Here is an 18,475-nt window from a genome sequence, read left to right as displayed (position 1 = left end):
CGCCTGAGGTTTTGTAAAAGTTGCAAAGGCCGCCTGGCCTTTTCGCCAGCCAGTCAACCCAATGGTTGAGCGAGAAGCGAAAACTACAAGTTAATTATTTGTTTAAGGGCCTTAATTGGCCTCTTAATTGTCGGCGGGTGCGCTGCCAAGCGAAATATTGCGCGAGTGCGCGATGACGTCGGAACGCTCGCCTGATGTCTTCGCGCACTATTTTACTCCCAATCGGGTGAGGCGTGCACCTGGCCATGGGACGAAAAATTCTGCCCTAAGATACAGACCGGCCATGATCTCACTGAATGGCAGGACAGGCTCAAGTGAATGGCCTCCTCCTGTTCCTATGATCCGAGTAAGCTTGCTTCAGAGGCAAATCTCCTTTACAATCGGGAGGGCCTTTCTTCGTTTCTAGAACAGGCAGAAAGGAATAACAGTTTCTATAGCTTCTGTAAGGTAAGGGGTTAATAATATGGAGGCACACAGTATATTACACTCTCAGTCGCTTAAAGGCCAAACACTATTAAAAAAAACCTCAATACTTTCCCTTAATAAACAAGTTATAGACTTAACTTCTTTTTGCGAGGTACTAGGGTAGCCTGAAACTATAGCAGACGCTGGCATAATCCTTCACAATTTAATAATAAAAGCCATCCCTCAGTTTTTGAAATTCTGGAATATCCCCTGTGTGCATCACAGATCAATTTATGTGGCACTTTTTCACTAATCATAAAGAAATGGAAGGTTGAAATCAGCTTACTGTATATTGAGCAGCAAGAAAGCAAAATACAATTATTGCAAATAAATTACATTTTCCACTCTCGAGGTTGATTGTTCAGGCTACAACTGAGTGCAATCGAACATTACTTTTAAATATGTCAATACAAGATTCCATTTTCTGTGCAGGATAGACTTCAAGCAAATAATTTAATCTTTTAATTGCAACTTCTAAAGTTTTGTTGAAAAATCACACCATATTATGGCATGCATTTTATTCACAAAACAAAAAGCTTATCGCACATGGTTATATGGCAAAAAAAAGACACCTGCATTTGTGTAGCCTTCCTCCACGCCCTCCAGATGTCCCAAAGTGCTTTACGTTTGAAGTGTAGCCACTGTTGTAAGGTAGGAAACACAGCAGCCAATTTGAGCACAGCAAGCTCCCACAAACAACAATGAGATAATGAACACAAAATCTGGTCTGTGATGTTGACTGAGAGATAAATATTGGCCATGGCACCAAGGAGAACTCCTCTTTTCCTTGAAATACTGCTATGGAATCTTTTACATCCACCCAAGCAGGAAAACGAGGCTTCAGTTTAACACTTCCTCCAAGAGAACAGTACCGGAGTGTCAGCCTTAATTTTCTGCGCTCAAACCCTGGAGTGGGACTAGAAGCCGGAACCTAGTGATTCAGAGGAGAGGGAGAGAGTGTTAGCGATTCAGCCATGGCTGACACCTAGCTTGGGTGTCAGCCATGGTTCACTGGGCAACACAATCGCCTCCAAGTCATAAGGTCAGGGATTTGAGCCCTGCACTTCACTTCAGCACAAAGTGTCAGCTGACACTCACATTGCAGGGCCAAGGAATTGCTGAGCGTTGGAGGTGGTGTCTTTCAGGTGAGATGTTAAACCCAGCTCCTGTTTTCTCTCACAGCTATGTGCAAAATCTCACATGGCACTAATTCAAAGAGAATTGGAGTTCTCCTTGGTGCCATGACTAATATTTATCCCTCAATCAACATCACGAAAGATTATCTGGTTGCTGTTTGCGGGAGCTTGCTGTGCGTTCATTAGCTGTAAAGCACTTTGGGATGGCCATAAATCATAAATGGTGTTATATACATGCATCTTTTACATAATGTTGAAACAACAAATAGATGGAGTTCGAGAACCCCATTGCCTAATCACAGCTCTGTTGTCGATAAAGAATTGAAAAATCACAAGAAGCCGACGTTACCTCCCACTCGCTGATCAAAATTCCACTGACAGATAACTTGAGTGAAAGGAAGGCTAATAAACAATTGAAGAAACCAGCCACTGCTTTTCATTAAAGATCTTCCATTGTATGGTGTTCTAACCATCTACATATTTCGTACAACCTGCCATGGGCTTCTGGTTACATGACAATAGATGTCAAAGCAGGTTTAGTAGATTCCCGTTGTTCTTTAAGGAGAACATATGGAGCTCACCACTTAAAAAGTAATAGCAGTATTAGCAAACACTGCATTACAAAGCATAACCAACCACTCATTGGTGCATTCCCATTGTTTCACTAACAGTACAAAATTGCTCTTAGCTCACAGGTATTGAATGTGTGATAAAGGCCTTCAATCACTAGCATAAAAGAACAATTGGAAAACAGTCACCAGGTCGACAATTCACCCGTTTGTTTACTGGGATGGGGGAGGGGAGCTGATGGGTGCGGCCTGTTGGACAACTTTAAAACTTGTGTAGAGGGGGGGTGGTTAGAGGGCAGTGTTAAGGATTATTTCCTCTTCAGTGCTAAGGCGTAAAGCACCTCACAGGTGGTGAGCTTTTGGAAAAGTGGACACATTGTGATATAGGAGTATGCTTTGCCCATTGCCTAGTTTGCCTATGGCAAAGTGCCCAAGCACTGAAATTCAGCCCTGATGTGTCTTATGTATCCTTGTCCAATGAGGAGTCAAAAAGGTGAGAAATAACTACAACAAGCTGTATTTATTTGGTGGCTTTAAATGTAGTAAAACATCCCAAGATGCTTCACAAGAGCGGTTATCATGCAAAATTTGACACCGAGTCACATAAGAAGATATTAGAACAGGTGAACGAAAGCTTGGCCAAAAAGGTAGGTTTTAAAAAGCGCCTTAAAGGAGGAGAGGGATGTAGAGTAATAGTGAAGTTTAGGGAGGGGATTTTGGGGCTTAAGACCTCATAGCTGAGGGATAAAGTTGGTTACAAAGAGAGGGTGGGGTGAGGACATGGAAAAATTTGAACACAAGGATGACAATTTTAAATCGAGACATTGCCGGACCAGGAATCCATAATGTAGGTAACTACAAATAAGGATCTAAAGATAGAAAGCTCTATTGGTGATGCTTTCGTACTAATGCTCAATTAATTCACATCAAATACTTCTCTCCACCATTTCAACAACTGAAGCATCAAAATATACATAAGAACTAAAACATAAGAAACGAAAGCTGGATTAGGCGATTCAGCCCCACAAGTCTACTCCACTGTTCATTAAAATCATGACTGATCTTTGACCTCAGCTCTACTTTCCCATCTAATCCCCACTGTGTCATCTTGAGTTTGGGGTTTACAATAGGTTTCTTTAGCGTTTGCCTGTTACCCTAATAATGCTACCATAGACTGTTATTCGCGAAAAACATTCTTGTTTATTTACAGATCTGCATACATCTCAGTATTCTATACAAGGTTGTACTTCTGCTTCCCACGAGGTCTCGGTTACTTAATCATAAGATGTTGCATCTTGGTTACAGCAGTAGTTACATTAGCATCAGGTGCTCCTGATGTTAACCCTTTGCTCTACATCTCCCCCAAGTTTTTAGCCCAACTATATACATCCTGCTACATCTCCCCCAGTATTTATCCTAACTATGTACATCCTCCTACACCAAGATCCCTCGATTCCCCTACAGTCCAAAATCTATCTCAGCCTTTAATATACACAAAGATTCAACATCCACAGCTCTCTGGATTAGAGACTTCCAAAGATTCACAATCTAAATTTATGCAAGTTGACACCCCTGTCAAAACAGCAGAGAAAGGAATTTGATCCCCAAGTATTAGGTGTTTCTATAATATCATAATCAATATTTCTCAGGTAATTTTAATTCAAAAACCCAACTGGCTCACTAATGTCCTTCTAGGGAAGGAAACTTGTCATCTTTACCTCAGTGTAGCCAACATGTGATTCCAGTCCCACACCAACATGGCTGACTATCTACTGCTATGTAAGATGGTCCAACAAGTCCAAGTGTGCCAAACCAATAAAAGAATAACAAGACATTTCCACCACATGAATTTTTCCATTATCCCCCACTTCCCTTCCCCAGTCCCTCCCGCTGCCACTCTCCAGAGTGAGACTGCACCTGCACTATAATTACCACGTCAGCGCAAAGCGACACCTCTGTTCACTGGCACAAGTGCAGTGTCAATGCACCTTTAAGATGATAGCAGCAGCAACAACTTGCATTTGTATAGAACCTTCAACATAGTAAAACGACTCAAGATGTTTCACAGGAGCATTTACAAAACCAACATTGTCACTGAGGCATAGGAGGGGACATTAGGGCAGGTGACCAAAGGAGGAGACATTAGGATAGGAGGCCAAAGAAGGGATGTTAGGATAGTGACCAAATGCTTGGTAAAAGAGGTAGGTTTTAGGGAGCACCTTAAAGGAGGAGAGAGCGGTAGAGAGGAGGGGAGGTTTAGTTGTGGGGCGGTGGGAGTGGATTCCAGACCTTAGGGCCCAGGCAGCGAAAGGCACGGCCACCAAAAGTGGTTCAAAAGGAATAGGGGATAAACAAGAGGCTGAGCTCTCAGAGGATCATGGAGTTGGTGGAGTTCACAGACAGACTAATAAGCACTGATGGGTTTCCATGTGTCTCCTACACACCTGTCTATTAGTCCACACCAAATCTCAGTTTTTTTTCCGCTGGTAGGGGAGTCTAATGGAGTAAGACTGGATTTTACGGGGTGCCATGGTGCCTGTCCCCCATGCTAAGAAGTCAAGAGTAAGCCCAGGAGATCTGAAAGAAGGATCCCCCCCTAGTTGCCAGACACCAGGACGCACCGCTAAAGCAGCCAGGCTTCCCACACTGCATGGGCCTCCCCCTCTGGAGGGTAAAACAGTAGCGACAGCAGGGTAAAGACCTTAAGTGACTATTAATTGGCTGCTTAAGGTCTTCAAAAGGTATAAGGTTAGGTGGATGATCCAATGCCTCCCCTGCTCCCTGTAAGATTTCAGACAGGATGGGGCTGGTGAGTAGGTGGTGAAAAGGCCACCCACTGAATTTTATGGGGCCCTCCTACCATCTACAAGCCCACCAGCAGAAGGAAATTAAATCCAGCCCATAAAAGCAGAGTCAGGCAATCAGGAGAGAAGTTAGGAAACACTTCTTCATATAAAGGATCTCCCACAAAAAGCAGTAGATGCTAGTCCAATCAATTATTTTACATCAAAGATCAATAGATTTTTTACTAACCAAGGGTATTAAGGGATCTGGAGCCAAGACGGGAGGATGGAGTTAAAATACAGATCAGTCACGATCTCATTGAATAATGGAACAGACTCAAGGGGCTGATTGGCCCGACTCCCATTCTTACATACTCTTTTAGATTCCAAGGAGGTATTTGGAAAGGGGGTGGGGGGTGGGTTGCTGCTCTTTTTCTTGGCTTTGGCATTGGTTTTAATTCAGAGATGCAGGAGCAGTGGGCTGAATCTCCCCCAGCCCACAACAAACAATTGCAAGTGGGTAACTGCTGAGGCTCCTACTCATACAGAACTAGTCTTTTTCCCCATGGGAAGAGAGTCTACTTTAGGAAAACTGCCGCAAAGGATAAGTGACAGGAGAGCGCATTTCTCCACTTCAATCTGTCACCTAGCCTGATCAAAGGCGGCATTCATTTCCTCCCATTACCTGTTAATTATTTGTGATTTGGTACAGAATGGAGGTGCATAATAAATGCTTGAAGAACTGGCCCCAGGATGAGGCACTTCAGATATTCCATTGCGTCTGTTTTCTCCCTCAGCTTCTCTCAAGAATTAGTGACTATGATAAGACAAATTTTAGGAAGCATGCTTTCGTTGGGGTGCAGCTTGGGGGGGGGGTGGGGTGGGGGAGGTAAAGAAGATAAAAATATTGTTAATTTGAATCCCACGTTCCCATTGTAGAAACCTGCAGTCATCGGGTACTTTGATTTAATTATCAAAATTGTGAATGGCATTTGTACAACAGAGGTTAATTAGGGTCACAAAGAGTGATATAAAAAAAAAGTGGACTCTTACCTAACCAATCGTTGAACTTCTTAACCTCCGTGGGGAGTCCCAGCTCTGTAAAATCACCCGTGTGAAGCAGTATGTCCCCATACGGCATCTGAATGCCATCTGTTCGGGAGTGTGTGTCTGAGACGCAGACAAATCGTGTGTGGCCTGCTGGTTTCGGAGTGTCATATGGGACAGGGTCAACCCTGAGTGCATGCACAATAAGATAAAGAGACAAAATCATGGCATTAACAAGACATTAATATATCTGCTGCTTCCTCATTAGTGACCAGTCCAGACAGAAATGCAGACCAGTTAGCATTAATTAACCTTTAAATTGCAAAAGTGTTCCACAGATAACTTGTACACACACACACACACACATACACACACATACACACACACGGGTCACTCAGGGAGAGGGGAATTAAAACATGAGCTCCGTAAGAAATCATGTCCTTTTTTTAATAAATTAAATTGCAATTACAAATGATTTACAATACCTCATTAAAAATTACACTCTAATTAAAGTCACTTCAGAAACTGCGCCCAATGCTGTTCTACAATTAATTTAACATTTTTCAGACAAGGAGAAATCAATTCAATTTTTTTTATAGCAGGAAAAGGTTTCTCAGCTGATGACAGCACTTGTGTGTCTGTTTTTTTATATAAAGAACATATGATTTATTAACCCATTAAACACCACAGGAGCCTAATAAGTACAGAAAATGAGGTTATATTTCAAATTTATTTCGAGAATGCTCTGAAGTAATGAAGATTTTTTTTAATTGCAATAATATAAAAAGCAAGAATACATCACAACATAAGGCCATTTGGCCCATCTTAATTCATCCCCTTCCCTTATTATGACACCCAACTGTTTCTTCAATGTCCCTTATGTTTCTTCTTTCTTTACCTTAGCGGGAAATCCATTCCATGTGTTGGTCGCTCATTATGTGAAAGAACTCGTCATCATTAGTCCTAATTTTGTCTTTTCCTAGCATGAACCTGCACCCTCTGGTGAACTACTGTGTTTTAGCTAGAAGTACTGTTTCAGATCTACCCTTTCTCTACCCTTTACAATCTTCCACAACTTGACAGTATTACCTTAAGGCCATCTTCCTATAAGGATGACAAGTTGGAGCCTACCCTATGTCGGCTGTGGCTAAGTGGGTAGCACTCTTTCACTGCTGTGTCAAGTCCCCAGAAAGCAGGCTTGAGCACAAAATCCAGGCTAACATTCCCAGTGCAGTATCGAGGAATGCTGCACTGCTGGAGGTGCCGCCTTTTGGAACAGACATGAAACTGAGATGCTATTTGCCATCACGCTATTCAACAGAGAGCCGGGGAGATCCACCTGGTGCCATGGCCAATATTCATCCCTCAACCAACATCACTAAAAACTCTGAAGAAGAGTCATACGGTCTCGATACGTTAACTCTTTTTTTGTTCTCCACACATGCTGTCAGACCTGCTAAGTTTTTCCAGCACTTCTTGTTTTTGTATCACTAAAAGCTGATTACCTGGTCATTGTCAAATTGCAGTTTGTAAATTAGCTGTTGCATTTCCTGCATTACAACAGTGCTTATACTGCAACATTAGCTGTGGAGTGTTTTGGGATGTCCCGAGGCCATGAAAAAGACAATATAAATACAAGGCTTTCCTGTTATTCCTCATGGTTAGGACTTCTGAATAGAAGAGGGATCACCGCCTTCTCTGAACTAATCCGCACCCACCCAAAAGCCAGGATGTCTCCCTGTGATATGGTGAACCAGCACTGGTCACAGTACATGAAGTGAGCTCTGGTCAGACCACAATACAGTTTAAGTATGACGCCCTCCCACTCTTCCTTTTTATCCCTCCTGAGGGCACTTCCTCCTTGCCTTCTTGAGAATTTGCATCATCATTTCCTCAGCTTATGAAGGTAACAAGAGGCAGGTGCAGTATGGGATGCACTATACAGTTCTATAAGGAGGATAGTGCAATGCCTTGCTAGGCCGTGAATCATAATCTGATGAGGGACACAGGTGGGAGAGTAGGTGGGATCACTAGTACCACACATTTCCGAAACAACATCGAATGAACCCTACCCCATCTGCTGAAGCTTCACCAGCTGGCCCAACAAGTTTCTCTTTTGTGTAGTTCAGCCAGGAAGGCCTCATATTTGAACTTCCACCTGACTCTTTGGTTGTTCCCTAGTTATAAAAGGTGGGGATGGGATAGGAGTGGGAGGTTGGTGAGGAAGTTGCCCACTCCTGTTACCTATCCAGCAATTACTGGCACATTGATGCACCCTGTAGTTAAATAACCCATTTACATTCACTGCCTGTGCTTTCATGTCAATAATAACCACTTGGGCAAGGTATCAAAGGGTAACTAATGCCCAAGACAGTGTATCCTAATGACAAATTTGAGGATGGACAGAGAGAGAAAACTGGCAAAGAGAGCAACTGGATCTCTTTTGTTTGCCAGTTTGGTTGGGTTCAGTGTGCACCAACATAACTCCCACTGGTTGGATGAGATAAAGCAACTCTCTGGCTTCAAAAGGGAACTGCACCTGTTCCTGGCTGGAGCAGAGATCACATCACATAGAAGGTAATTGTCTTTATAGAGAGCATTTCATCAGTGTGACCTCCTGGACTGGTTTTAATCATCTGAGGTGGCTGAGAGAGGAATTCTACAAAGTAATTTTTTTCCTTATCAGCTCTGAGGGGTTTCTCTGCCTCTCCCTGGAGATTACATGCCCGTGCAGGTTGGCCGGAGAGTGGTAAGATCATAAGACATAGGAGCAGAAATTAGGCCATTCGGCCCATCGAGTCTGCAGAAGGGAAGTGTCTGCTCATTACATTCCAGTCATCACTGGTGTGGGGCCGAGCTCAATAAGCCAAATAGTCTTTCTCTTCTGGTCAATTTTCTATGTTCACAGGTGCACAATGTCTGGCTGTAGGTTATTTAACCTGCCAATATTCAAAATACCTCCCAATCATATTTTTAAATGCTTGATAAATTAGCTGGCAAGAATAGCTCATCTGTGGTTACCAAAGAAAAATGCACCTTACACGTTTGGGAATTTGAGTATTTGAGCCTAAATATTGCTCTTTTTACAGCAGAGAGGGTTACGTGGAGATGGTCAAAGGGAGGTCCAAGAGATAAGTGATAGAATAGGTAGGCAGAAATAGTTTCTACTGGCAAAGGGGTCACTAATCAAAATACACAGATTTGAGGTAAATGGCAAAAAAGCCAGGCAGTGAGGTGCACAGAAGTTAATTTATTCAGCAAGTTGTGATCTGGAATGCCTGGAAAGGTGGTGAAAGCAGATTCAATGGCACTTTTAAAATAGGAGAAATTTGTAGGACTGTGGAGAAAATATCAGAGCATTCTCAATTTACTCAACTTCTTGAATCAGAAGTAGAAATGCAGCCATTAAGACAAGGCTGACAGCAAGGGAATGGACTATATGTATGATCTGGAATGCTGGAAGGCCAATGAAAGCAGGTTCAATTATTACTTTCAAAAGAGAATTGGATGAATACTTGAGAAAGAAAAAGATCTACAGGGCTAGGGGAAAGCGGAACTAATTGGATAGCTCTTTCAAAGAGGCACAATAGACCGAATGGCCTCCTTCTGTGCTATATGATTCTATATCACTCTGGGCACTGTAAACCGAAAAATACTTAATGCTCACAAATGCTAATCCTCCATTTGCTGTTACAGCAGAGAAGTTAACTTATTTCAAATAGCAGACTGAAGAGTGCTGCAAAAGCATCGAACAATTTCCCACTAAGATCACCAAGAATTGCAAAACGGTCAAGATTCTCCTCATAAAATTCTCAGGACTATGCCATTGATGGTCCATCTCCTCTGTGAAAGGACGTGCACAGTTAGAATGATGGAATTGGTTAGCTACTATCTAGCGGCTAAAGTATCAAATGGGTACTATCATTACAATTCATAATAAACACCCGTCGGTTTGCTTCCTACCATGACGGAATTTGGAAGGAGATGTAGTTTTGACAGGTTAACCCATTTTCCTTTCATTATACTACCTGATTTTGCACCTGATTTACACTGACATTATCAATGCAAACTGATACCCATGTTGATTGGTGTAACACCAATACATTCCCCTGGAATCAATGCCTCTCATGCTCCCAGACAAATATCTGACTGTGCACTCATGTTCTGAGAGTTATCAATCTGCAGCAATGAGAATGAAGCATCATCGACTGAGTCACCACGATCCCACGTTATTAAATGAATGCAGTTAACAGGACTACCGATGCATAATGCCGTTGCACACATCAACCAGTCCAGGTCTCAGAATGAGTGAGCTGTTGTGCAAATTAAAGTATAATATGGCAAAGCAAGATGGAATTGGCTAATGTAGTCAGCTGTGGCAGAGTCGGTTGCACTTCCATCAATGAATCATGAGGTGTTTCGTTCAAGTTCCACTCCAAAGACTCCAACATATGATCTAGGCTACATTCCAGTGCAGTACTGAGGGAGTGCACCACTGTCACAGGTGCTGCATTTCAGTTCAGAGTTGCATCTTCCCTCTCAGGTGGATGTAAAACATCCAATGGCACAATTTTGAAGAAGAGTTTTCTCCAGCATCCTGGCCAATATTTAGCCCTCAGCCAACTTCACGAAAACAGCCAACCTGGCAATTATCTCCAAGTCTACGGAATGGGTCTTCATATCCTTGATTTTCAGTTCAAAGCCCACAGTTCTGCCGAGTGAGCCACAGCTGAAACACCTAGCAGAACTAGTTATATACCATTTATAAGCCTACTGAAACTGTGCAAGTTTCCATCAACTGTGCCTGTCCCTTATGTTCATCCATCATTTCACAGATGAGCAAAGAAAAGTTTTGTTGAATCAAAATAAAAAAAATTGTTTGAATTGAGACTGCAATTCAAGATGGTATTCTTAACAAGAAAAGCAGTTATGAACAAGGCTTGAGATTTTATAAATTGATCAAAAGCAGGATGATAGCATAGGTCAGCGGCTCCTGGGAATTCCATCCGCAGTTTGTATAAATTTAAGATGAACTCGAGACCAAAGCCTTCTTGCAGTGAGATTCTCTGATGCAGCATTCTCAGTCTTATTCAGAGCCATGAATTTATTCTGCACCAGGACCCATTGCACATACTGTCCGAGAGCAAATCTGCTTGAGTGTTGAAAGAACGATTCAGTGCCCAAAAGAAATGGAACACATCAAAATTTGTCTGGGTTTCCCACTTCCTTTGGTCTTTATCTGATAAACTAGGGCACGTTCTACTCTGTAACATAAGGAGAGACATGAAATCTAAATGATTAAAACAAAAAACATTCTTGAGATGTGCTGGCATTGTCGACAAGGCTGGCATTTATTGCCCATCCTCTAGGTACCCCTTGAGAAGGTGATGGTGGGCTGCCTTCTTGAGCCACTGCAGTTCATGTGGTGAAGGCATTCCCACAGTGCTGTACGGCAGGGAGTTCCAAGATTTTGACCCAGCAACGATGAAGAAATGGCCGATATATAATTTCTAAGTTGGTTTGGTGCGTGACTTGGAAGAGAACTTGGAGGCAATGTTGAGACAGCACATTGTGCCTTTGGATGGTAGAAATGCAGGTTGGCACCAGGGATTTTTCCAATAGTGAAACCCTGGTCTAGGCTTGTTTGCCAGAGTGGAGGTGACAAGCAGAGATCAAGTTCCTTTGCGCCATGGGAAAGAAGAGCAAGAGAAGATTGGCAGGTAAACCAATCCAAGAGGCCAGTAACAGAACTGTGCTGGGGTGCCACACAATACAGGTAGAACCTAAAAAGAAAGATATTTGGGATGTAAAGAATCAACTGCAAGTCCTACAGAAGAGGTTATGTGACAGATTCAAGCTCCAAATTTCACCCATTCTCGGAGGATTACTATTGAGAATGTGAAGGAATGTTCCATTGCTCCACCCAAATCTCCATCTCATGTTCAACAAATTTATTGGGAGAAACACATCGATAAATTAATTGAGGTTGTATCACAGGACCCAAGACTTATGAATCCACTCCTTCAGCCGAGCCGTGGAGATATCCCAATGGCCAGTGACCTGCCACCTTGACCTTGCCAGGTTTCCCGGGGTTAGACAATTTGTATATTCCTGGTGTCAGGATTTGGCACATCCTTGGTGCCCACAAAGTGGGGAGAGGTTGGAATTCTGCAAAATACTAGATGAAAGACTTACATTTTTATAGCACCTTCCACAATCTCAGGACATCCCAAAGCACTTCACAGCAGATTAAGAAACTTCTGAAGAGAAGTCATTGCTGGGAAACGTGACAGCCAAATTGCACAGAGCAAGTTCCCACAATGCGATAATGAGTAGATAATCTGCTTTTAGTGACACGAGTTGAGGGATAATGATTCAGAGTATCTACTGTCACTATGGTGTCAGCCATGGAGCTGCAGTGGGACTTACAGCAGGACTCACAGCAAACAGTATACAGTAAACAAAGTCTAAAGTTGGCCAAGATACCAGTGAGAGTGCCCCTGCTCTTCTTCAAGACAGTGACCCTGGGATCTTTCACATCCACCGGAGGGGGATAGCTGGACCTTGGTTTAACATCTCATGCGAAAGACCACTTTCGCTGTGCTAGCTGGCTACTTGCACCTGGAAATTGCAGTGCAAGTTTGGAATCACACAGCACACAGAGGGTATCAGAGATAGGGCAAGTGGGAATTCTGACATACTCCAGTCTGTCCTCCATTCATGATCACCAACTGCAAGAAGGTGGATACAACACAGCAAGAAAATCCAACTGTCACTGGAGCGGAGATAGCAACAAACTTGCATTTATATAGTACCTTTAACGTACTAAAATGTCCTAAGCCACTTCATGGGAGTGTTACCAAACAAAATTTGACACCAAATCACATAGTGAGACATTAGTCAGATGATTAAAAGTTTTGTGAAAGCGGTCAGTTTTAAAGAGTATCTTAAAGATGGAAGATGACATAGAGAGGCAGAGAGGTTTGGGGAGGGAATTTCAGGGCATGAGGCCCAAGCAACTGAAGGCACAGCCATCAACGGTGGAGCAATTAAAATCAGAAATGCTCAAGAGGCCAAAATTAGAAAAGCGCAGATATCTTGGAGGGTTGTGGGGAAGTTTAGAGATAGGGAAAGGAAGGGCCAAAGTGGCGGAGGCAGTTTAACTGCCTGGAGGTGGGCACCCAGCGCCAGCCTAGAATCCTACTTGGGAACAGGAGCAGCCACAGGCCTCCCTAGCAGAAGGGCTTCCTCCACCCCCTACGGTGATGGCCTGGCTGCTGAATTTAAGATTTGAACAAGTTGGTGAGATGCTGCCACCATGTTGAAGTGCCCCCTCTCATACTTACCTTCCTTCACAGCTTCAATTCCTCTCAAGCTAGAAGACCCTCCAGCTTCGAGAGCCTGCTCATCATACTTAACTGGGTACCAGAAAAAAACCTAACCTCTACTTCCAGCCCCCGGATGGAAAATCCACCCCTAGTCTTCACTGGTACTCAAACCCACTAGTCCTGGTACTGACTGAAATCCCCAAGATCTTTCTTAATCACACTCAAATGTATTTTTTCCCTGAGATTTAGGCAATAAAATTATCAAAGGCAATCTTTAAATTGGCGGCCTATGGGATTTCACTCATATCAGTTTAAAATTAAATCAGCAACTAAGCAGGAAAAGATAAGAATAATATCAATACTTGTTGATGACTCCAAATTAATTAAGGAGATTGCCAGAGGGCTTCATTATATCGGCAGAGTAGGAGTAGGCCATTCAATCCCTTGAGCCTTTTCCAGCACCCAATTAAATCATGGCTGATCTGGTTCTCAACTCCATTTACCATTCCTTGTTGCATATCCCTTGATAAAACTTAGCTATGGGTAAAGAGAGAGGTGGGGGGAGTCTAGAACAAGAGGACATGACCTTAAAATTAGAGCTAGCCATTCAGGGTGATGTCAGAAAGCATTTCTCCACACAAAGGGTGGTGGAAATCTAGAACTCACTCCCATGAAAAGCTGTTGAGGCTGGGGGTAAATTAAAAGTTTCAAAACTGAAATCCACAGACTTTTGTTAGGCAAGGTTATTAAGAGTTTTGAAACCAAGACAGGGAGATGAACTTAAGATGCAGATCAACCGTGATCAGGCTGAATGGCGGAAGAGGCTCGAGGGTCTGAACAGCCTCCTCTTGATCCTATATTCCCAAGAAAAGTCTATTGAGCGCAGTCTTGAAAATTTCAATTGACTGCTTGCATCCATAGTCTTTGGGGACATAAGTTCCTCATTTGCACTACCTTCAAGAGAAGTAGGGCTTTCTGATTTCACTGCAAAGATTTTCTTCCATTGTTTGGAGGAAAAAAATGAAAGGAATTTACATAATGTATTTCTAGCAGCCAAAGCTCCCTATTGGATTGCAAATTTACTCCTTACATCATCAGTTAAAAGCAAATAGTAGATATTAGAACAACAAACATATAAAAAAATTACCAAGAAAATGCAGGAATATAGAACTAAAAGTAGATAATTGAAGTTGAAGAGCTAAGCCTGAATTTTTGCTGAGTCAGAATAGCTCCATGCTTTAGCCAAAATGGCACCAGAGCCCTGATTCTGGAAATCCTTGCCCCTGCCAACCACCATTTTCACGAAGGGCGGGCGGGATGTCAGAAGATATTTTGCATGTCTGCAGTTCACGGAGGCAGCAGCACATTAGTTGCTTCTGAATATCAGCTGTTTCTGAAACATGACTTGTGGCTTTAGACATATGAGGGAAAGGTTTAAACCTATAGAATTCTTTGGAGAGGTCACGTATCCCCTTTGGAGAGGTCAGTTATCCTCTTGGGGTTGTTAACAGCAGATGTTGATGTGTGTAAAAGGTGGATAAGCTCTGTGGAACTATCAAGCTGTCAAGTCAATTAAATACCCTGTTCTTTAAATTTTGAAAAAAAAACATAGCCTGCTTTGAATCTCAATTGAAAAAAAGTCGGTGCTTGCAATTTTAATATGTATGTGTTGGCATAAGCCTGAGGGTTGTCCTTATAGGATTAGTGCTGGTTGACTGCTTCCACAATTTATCATTATCACAGTAGGGGCCTCCAAGTTCGCAATTTGATTGACACCTCCAAGTGGAATAACCTATTTTTTTATGTGGGGCTATGAATACAATGTTTGCTTTTATACAGGATTAAGTACTTAAAGGAAATGCTTTTCTGCATAGGGAACTAAGTAATTGAACGGATTTAATATATTCAATAGGCTTTTATCAATTAAAGTGTTTTTACTTAATATAATGAAGTTTGTTATAGATACTTATAACTATTTTGTTTCATCTCAGCATGGCTCCCAAGGTCTGCCCATGGTGAGTAGTGAGTGAGTTGGCATGGAGGGTAAGAACAAAGGATGATGGGTGTGGGGGCATAGGTTGGCACTAAGTTGGCATGGGGGCTATAAATGGCTTTGGGGGTGAGTGAGGATTCATGGGTTGCCTTGAGTTGGCATTAAGATGACATGGGGGGATATGAGGAGCCATGGGGTGGCATGATTTGGCATGGAGAGTGTGTGGGGGTGAGGAGGGGTGAGGGCGAGAGGGGTGTTTTTGTTTATTGCTTTAATAATATCAGGGACGAAGTCTCAGAGCATGGAGGCTGGCCTTTCAAACCTCTCTTCGCTCAGCAGCTCCTGTGGCTGCCTCCGCTGTTTCCTGGGGCAGTGGGCCTGACTCGAATTAGCATCTGTGACTCTGGAACAAAAGTCCGAACATTCAGGACACTTTCTCCCAATTCAGGTTTGTGGAGTTGGGGAATTTCCTGACTCTGCATACTCGGGAGCGAAAATTTAGCCCTTAGCATTAGCGCAGGCCAGTTAGCCCAAATGGCTTCTTCTGCATTATTACAAGCTTATAACAAGCCTACTGCACAGAAAAGGGCCATACAAGCCAACTGGTCTTTCTCATTGCTCATGCTCCACACAAGCCTCCCTGCGCTTACCTAGCTTCCCCTTAAAAGGCATTTACCTCAAAGACTCCTTGTGGCAAGGTCCACATTCTCACCACTCTCTGGGTAAGGGCACCCTTACTGAATCCTCCATTGGATCTATTAGCGACTGCTTTATATGTATGACCCCTAGTTTTGGACTCTGCAACATGTGGAAACTTATCTACGTTTACCCGTCAAACCTCCTCATCATTTTAAAGATCTCTAACAGGCCATCATTCCTCGGCCTTCACTGTTCCAGAGAAACAAGCCCAGCCTGTTCAATCTTGCCTGCTAGTCAAAACTTACTTGTTCTGGTATCGTTCTAGTAAATCATTTTTCTCTTATTTGATGTAATGGAAGGTTTGCTGAAGAGCAAATGTCATCAACTTCCATTTATAGGGCCTGCAGCTGAAACAATGAAGATCACATGACATGTTAAAAGGTGAAAGGTGGCACCTGGGATCATGTGGCTGTGCCGTGTTTCTCATTTCAGCCGTGCCACTGTGGCTAAGCTGAACACTTTACCTTTGATTCAGGAAAACAATAACTGGGTCCACTTGTACGACAATGATTTTCTCACAAAGGTGTGTTGGTGGAGGGGAGTGACAATCATTACCTCCTCTGACTCTGGAAGGTCCATGCCCCAGGGAGACAGTTAGCAGGAGCTAAAAAAGGAACGCACTCTCCACACAAACCTTGGGTGGAGTAGCACGCTGGTTATTTAACTGGATTAATAATCCAGAGTTCAAATCTCACCATGGCAGTTTCAGGGTTTTACTTCAATTAAATAAGTAAAAAAGACAGAGACCACAAAGCTGTCAGGTTGTCATTAAAAACCCAATTGGTTCACTAATGTCCTTTAGGGAAGGAAACCTGCCATCCTTATCTGGTCTGGCCTCCACGTGACGCCAGTCCCACAACAACATGGTTGGCTCTTAACCGCCCTCTGAGGTGACAAAGCAAGTCACTCCGTTATTGCTGAAAAAAGACATTTTGTCGAAGCTTTTCATCTTGCACTCATGAGGACAAGAGCAAGAAAGCAATGTTAGGGAAAGCAACAACTTTATACTGTATGAGAAGAGAGTGCTGATTAGTTGCAAATGGACTCTGGTTGGTAGAGGCATCGCCATGGAGAATGGTGACTGACAGTTAACTGCCAAGCATTCTTTGAAATTTTAAACCAGAAAGCTTGACTCTGAATGGTCAAGGCATTGCCCTGAGGAACGAACCAGAGAATGACTATCACTTATTTTGCTTAGCTGAAACAGGTGCAATGTGTGTACATGTTCTTTCTGCCTGTAAAGAACAGGGCCCTGTGTATTAATATATGTAGCTTTCAGTACACGCAAGTGCGCCACACTATGAGCCCAACTGACAATCTTAAATTGGTTGTCAGCTTATTTTTAGCACACTGAGGATTACTTAGCAAATGTTGTCCAATCGTGGAATCACATCTAATGTTGGACACAATCTTACAGCATGTGGATGTAAGAATTCCAATGCATGTATTGACCAGTGAAGATAGGCTTGCGGTAGACTAGTACATCAAGGAATGGGAGTTCATTTGACTGCTCCATTTCAAAGGTGAATATGATTGCAGGATGGAGCCCATTATGACATGTAAGGAAATTATTACATAGTGCTACAGATTTAAATATGGCAATGTATCATACATATTGGAAATATGCAGGTGATAGGGGGTTAGGTGTTATTCCATTGAAGAAATGTTTTTAATGGAACCCAACAAAGATGTTGGTGAGACCTGGGCCTAGAGGGGATCCCATGATCCAATGGAGCTGTCAGATTAGCTCCCCTTCCTTGATGTACTAGTTGAGACTTCTGCCAGGGGGTTCTCTACCATGGCCTACTGCAAGCCTATCTTCAATGGTCAAAGCACACATTGGGATTCTTACAGTTCCACACGCTATAAGATTGGCCTTACTGGCAACCTTGTAAATAATGCCCAAGCCATTTGCTCACCATGCAAGCTCGATGCTGAAATAGGGCGCATCAAAGACATCCTGTGGGATAATGACTAGCCTGATCAGATCATTTTGTGCTGTATATCATCCAAACTCGTGAACGTGCCTAAGGCCATCACTTTCAGCCCTGAAAAGTGCCCAGTCTATTTCAGGTTACTCTGGAAGGGTACGGTATCTCAAAAATTGGAGCAACAGGTGAAGCTAGCTGTTTCACACTGCTACTATGCAGTAGCAACACAAGTGGTATTCACTGCTAACAGAATGCTGCTGTCGAGCCGAAAAGATGTTCTGCCCATCACACAAATGAGTAATGTGGTATATGAATTTCAGTGCCAGAGTGATGTAGGCCGTAAGTCCAAAGGCTAGCGGGTCGTATCAAACAGCATGTCCCTTCCAATGTTCGCAATGGGCAAGTTACAGACTGTACCCAACCAGCCCATGCTTGAAAAACTGACAAGACAGTGTCCAACATTAGACGTGATTCCACAATTGAACATTTGCTAAATAATCCTCAATGTGCTAAAAATTATGCTG

At 42.9% G+C, this 18,475-nt stretch overlaps 1 protein-coding gene across 1 annotated transcript in view; it reads right to left on the bottom strand.

The window, feature by feature from the left end:
• mpped2a (metallophosphoesterase domain containing 2a) overlaps nt 1-18,475 on the bottom strand; it is a 187,542-nt gene that overhangs the window by 145,556 nt on the left and 23,511 nt on the right. The window contains exon 3 of the mRNA XM_041196535.1: nt 6,007-6,188. Coding sequence (XP_041052469.1) covers nt 6,007-6,188 — 182 coding nt within the window. The remainder of the gene's footprint in view (nt 1-6,006; nt 6,189-18,475) is intronic.

Source organism: Carcharodon carcharias, chromosome 10, assembly GCF_017639515.1.
Source record: "Carcharodon carcharias isolate sCarCar2 chromosome 10, sCarCar2.pri, whole genome shotgun sequence".
Classification (NCBI taxonomy): Eukaryota; Metazoa; Chordata; class Chondrichthyes; order Lamniformes; family Lamnidae; genus Carcharodon; species Carcharodon carcharias.
This window is presented reverse-complemented; position numbering and strand designations above follow the sequence as displayed.